Source organism: Triticum aestivum, unplaced genomic scaffold, assembly GCF_018294505.1.
Source record: "Triticum aestivum cultivar Chinese Spring unplaced genomic scaffold, IWGSC CS RefSeq v2.1 scaffold63372, whole genome shotgun sequence".
Classification (NCBI taxonomy): domain Eukaryota; kingdom Viridiplantae; phylum Streptophyta; class Magnoliopsida; order Poales; family Poaceae; genus Triticum; species Triticum aestivum.
In genome coordinates, this window is record NW_025234476.1 from 2,054 (window position 1) to 7,032 (window position 4,979).

A 4,979-nucleotide genomic window follows, 5' to 3' on the forward strand; every position below is an offset into this window, starting at 1 on the left:
TGAGCTTGTGGGAATCCCTAGTGATCACTACAATAACAAAGGTGAGCTTGTTGGATTCTTATGAACTTCTGGAGTGGCCAAATTCTTGCAATTTTAACATAAGTCCGGACCTCACCCAAAGTTTCCTTTATCCACTTATTCACACAAACAAAACTTCCATGGCCCGATCGAAGCACTCTATGAGTCATGGACAATAATATTAGTATTGTCTACATTTTTTTCATGCTACCGATTGCTTTCTTTTAACAAAGGTGTCACTTTAGTTTTGACCGTGTCATGTTTACATATTCTCTAGTTGAAGAATATGCAAGCACTGTTGTGTCTTGGCCTCGGTCTCACACTGCTTGTAGCACAATACGCTCCTGGAACTGCGGCTCCAAGTTCAGAGTGCCGAAGGTGGTGCGGCGATGTTGAGATACCATACCCATTTGGTATCGATCCAGGCTGCTCATTCGGAAAAGACTTTGACATCAGCTGTAAGGTCCAAGATGGCATCACGAAGCCATTCAAGTACACCTTAGAGGTGCTTAGCATCTCCTTGACTAACAGCACGGCCCGGGTACTGAATAACATCATGGGGTACTGCTACAACAACTCCACCACGAGCATGGAGGAATTCGGCAATTCCATGGTTGTCGACGAAATCAGTCCTGCTCCTTCGTTTCCCTACCGGCTCTCTGACATCCACAACAAGTTCACGGTCATCGGGTGCAATGCTCTTGCCTTCATGAGTGACACCGATGACACAGGAACGGGCTACCAAGCCTATGGCGTCGCATCATGCCGTGGTCTGCCAGACTTACAAGACAGATCGTGCTCTGGTATCGGCTGCTCCCAGACTATGATACCTAAGAAGATGCGCAGCTACTATACAGATTTCTTCAAGTCGGTCAACACAAGTAAAATCTGGGAGTTCAACCGGTGCAGCTATGCAGTGCTGATGGAGACAACAGGATTCAACTTTAGCACTTCGTACATAAGCAACACCGTGTTCAATGACACATACCTTGGACGGGTACCTATGGTGATTGATTGGGCTATAAGAAATGTGAGTTCTTGTGAAGATGCCCAATGGAATAACATGGGTACTTATGCATGCCTGAGCAACAACAGCAAGTGTGTGAATTCCACCAACCATCTAGGGTACACATGCAGTTGTATCCCTGGGTATGACGGGAACCCTTATCTTCTAGATGGATGCATAGGTATGCTACTAATTAATTTGCTACGGATGCCAATGAATTGTGTTTACCAAATTCTAATGCTTATTTTTGCTAATTTAATGTAGATGTCAACGAATGCAAGAAGGACCATCAATGTCCTTCAGATGGATTTTGCCACAATACTGATGGAGGGCACTGGTGTTCTTGCAGACGAGGGAAAGTTTATGTGTACGAAAGCAAAACATGCAACACCGACACCAAATTTATAATAGGTAACACCCAAATACGTGAGATCACTAGCTAAAACTTTTTATTTTTGTATGCATTTAATTCAGAGTAAAAGAAACTTTTGATACAAATCAATTATTGCCTGAAGATATACTTTGCACCTACAATGTAAAAATTGTTTAGTTTGTACCCTCAAGTCATGATTTAAAAACAACTAGCATACTTACGTGGGAAAGAGCACAACCAAGCCTGGATTTATCATATAAGTAGACATTGACATATTGATTCAAATCCCACTTATTTGCGTCAGTGGTAAAAAACACCTCAAGAAGGTCTTTGTCCAAGCCAAAATTTCAGGGTGGCCCAAACCCCTATTGTAGTGAGGTTGGAGGCCCCTAGACAACCCCTCATAGCCCCACATCTAAGAGCTTTCTCCTTGAGCTCCTACCGACATGTACAAGAGGTAGGAAGGAATTTTCGTTTATCATCCACCGTACGCCTGTGTTCCCAACACCGGTATTTTTTCGCTCTCCACCCGCATCTGGACCGCTTCCACCACATCAACTCCATTTCCTCCATTCCCGGCCCCCCTCTGGGTCCCCCCGCCCCCACCGCCGCTCTAGCACATGCCACATTGCCACTCCCACCCCATGTGGATCAACCACATATCTATTCCCTGTTGCCGGCCTCATCCGGCCTCCTTCCACCTCCTCAACTCCATTTTATCCATCAGCGGCCTCCTTCGAGCTCCCAGCATCAGCGCCTGACACAGCTCCGCCACCTCCTCCCGCCACCGCACGCCTGACTGAGGAGAGTGATGGAAGCAAAAAAGGAAAAAAAAATTGAGCCACTAACGAGTGGGTTCCATATGTAATACTAAAATAGGGCTAAAAAGTGGCTATTTCTTAAGTCGGAGGCTTTTTTGGGGCTGAAAATGTAGGGGAAGCCCCTACTTGGTCTGCAGGTTATTTTAGGGGCTATTGCAGGAGATGCTCGAGAGGGAATCCCGTGCATTAAGTTTGGCTTTTGCCACATAAGCATGCCACTTGTGGACCCACAGTTGACCAAACCACCCCATCCCCCAAAGGGGTTCAGTGATATGGTATTTGGGCTTGAAGGTGCGAACTACTCCCTCCTTCCATCTACATATGTGTAGGGCCTAATGCGTTTTTCAAGGCTAACTTTCACCAAGTGTTAGAGCAATAATATATGACATGCAAGTTACCCAAAGCATACCGTCAAATTCGTATGTGAAAGAAGCTTCCAATGATATAATTTTCACATTATATATCTCATGTATTATTAATCTTATCAATAGTCAAAGGCGGTCTTGAAAAACGCATTAGGCCCTATATAGATGGAAGGAGGGAGTAAACGGTTTTTAGTGAGGTGTGCAAAGTAGACTCAAGCAATAAAACCAGAAGTAAAGTTATGAAAATAAAATAAAACAATAAACCAACATATATGACGAATGGTTTGCTATCTATCCATTTTCATCAAACAAAAATGTTTGTCTCATATGACATTATTATTATGCAGGAGTTACAATAGGATTATTTGGCCTAATTGTTATTATCATGGCCACTATCTTCTGGGGACAATTGATATGTCAAAAGAGGAAATTGAATAAAGTCAAGCTTGAGTATTTTCGCCAGCATGGAGGCATGATTTTGTTTGATAAGTTGAAATCAGAGAAAGGTCTTGCCTTCAAGGTATTTTCAGAAGATGAGCTAATACATGCAACTAACAACTTTGACAATAGCAGAATACTTGGAAGAGGTGGGAACGGAACAGTTTATAAAGGGATATTGAAGGACAAGATGTCAGTTGCAGTTAAAAGATGTGCATTGGCTGATGAAAGGCAAAAGAAAGAATTTGGACAAGAGATCATTATTTTGTCCCAAATCAATCACAAGAACATAGTGAAACTCTTGGGTTGTTGCCTTGAGGTTGAAGTTCCAATTCTAGTATATGAGTTTGTCCTAAACGGTACACTATTCGAGCTTATCCATGGCAAGAACCACCTAAAAATCTCCTTCAACACTCTCTTAAGAATTGTTCATGAAGCAGCCGAAGGACTCAGCTTCCTGCATTCGTATGCGTCTCCTCCAATAATTCATGGTGATGTGAAAAGTTCCAACATCTTGCTTGATAATAACTATATGGCCAAAGTGTCAGACTTTGGAACCTCCATACTAGCCCCGTCTGACAAAGAGCAGTTTGTCACAATAGTTCAAGGTACTTGTGGTTACCTTGATCCTGAATACATGCAAACATGTCAGCTAACAGACAAAAGTGATGTGTACAGTTTCGGAGTTATCCTTTTAGAGATTCTCACAGGCCAATTGCCACTAAAGCTCGAGGGGTCTGAGACGCAAAGAAGCTTGTCATTGGTTTTCTTGTGTGCTATGAAGAACAATAATCTAGATGATATGTTGGCGAGCCATGTGAAAAGCGAAGAGAGCATGGAATTGCTGACAGGACTTGCAGACCTAGCAAAGCAATGCCTAGATATGCATGGTATCAATAGGCCCTCAATGAAAGAGGTTGCCGATGAGCTCAACAAATTGAGGAAGCTTTCAGTGCATCCTTGGTTACAACTTGACATGGAGGCAAATGCAGAAAGCCTTCTTGGTGGAGAGCCAACCAGCGGTCATGAAATTGAATTAAGTGGGTATACTATAGGAGAAAATGAGAACCAACCTATAAACCCAAGAAGTTCTTATTATGCTAAGTGATTAAGACATGCACGATATCCATTGAAGGATGTGCCTTCCATGCTTGAGTTCTTCACAAACATCCCTTTCTAAACATTTTTCTCCTCGCATCTGCAACTGGGATTAAGCTTGTTACGATGTGCACTTTATTTTCTGGTTAGCACTATTGCATCTGTGTGTATTTTATTCAGTTTTATTCGATCCATATGTACTTCTCACACACTGTTATCTATGGAACATATTTGAATCCACATGGTATATATTGTTTTTTGCGAAAATCCACATGTTATATATGTATATAGGCGAAATTGTGGATAGCAAAATGTATTGTGGTTGCAACCATCGCTGCCGCACATGCCTGCCCGTGATCCGTGCGCATGAAAGAGAGGTAGAAATATGCGTGCTTTTACTCAATTTCTAGCCCACTTCACCCGGCGATTCCCTGACCATTTCTACAGCGGGGGAAGCCTTTCGTGCAGAGAGACGTTGCTGGTGTTAGAGTCGGTGGTCGAGTAGGAGGCACCGAATCAGCCGCCGAAACTTTTGGCGCCCCATGAAATTTATGTGGTCCGTGACCTGCCACTGTTTTCGAGGGTCCCATCGTTCTCTCACTATGGTGGAGGGTAAATTAAAGGACGCCGCTAACTGCCACACGTGTGGTAGGAAAGGAGACGCACCACAGATCTCTAATGCAAACAGATTGCCACGTCATTGCATGCATGCATGTAGAAATCTTTTTGGATTTTCAGTTTTTAAAATGTTTTATCTCTTAAACGAAAAATCCGATTGAAGATCCGTTTTCACCATTAAATCCCTCACGATGAGATCTTCGAAACTAGATCCCATGTTGATATGTTTTGATGAAAAAAAA

At 42.9% G+C, this 4,979-nt stretch overlaps 1 protein-coding gene across 1 annotated transcript; it reads left to right on the forward strand.

The window, feature by feature from the left end:
- Positions 1-304: 304 nt before the first annotated feature.
- On the forward strand, positions 305-4,432 carry LOC123176182 (putative wall-associated receptor kinase-like 16). Its single transcript, XM_044590523.1, has 3 exons — positions 305-1,205; positions 1,289-1,435; positions 2,931-4,432. The coding sequence occupies exons 1-3, from the start codon at positions 305-307 to the stop codon at positions 4,127-4,129; spliced, it is 2,247 nt and encodes a 748-aa protein (XP_044446458.1). The 3' UTR covers positions 4,130-4,432.
- The last annotated feature ends 547 nt before the right edge of the window (positions 4,433-4,979 follow it).

Coding starts and splice junctions, on each gene's coding strand:
- LOC123176182 (XM_044590523.1), top strand. CDS start 305: ATGCAAGCACTGTTGTGTCTTGGCCTCGGTCTCACACTGCTTGTAGCA. Junction 1,206..1,288: donor TCTTCTAGATGGATGCATAG/GTATGCTACTAA, acceptor AATTTAATGTAG/ATGTCAACGAATGCAAGAAG. Junction 1,436..2,930: donor CGACACCAAATTTATAATAG/GTAACACCCAAA, acceptor ATTATTATGCAG/GAGTTACAATAGGATTATTT.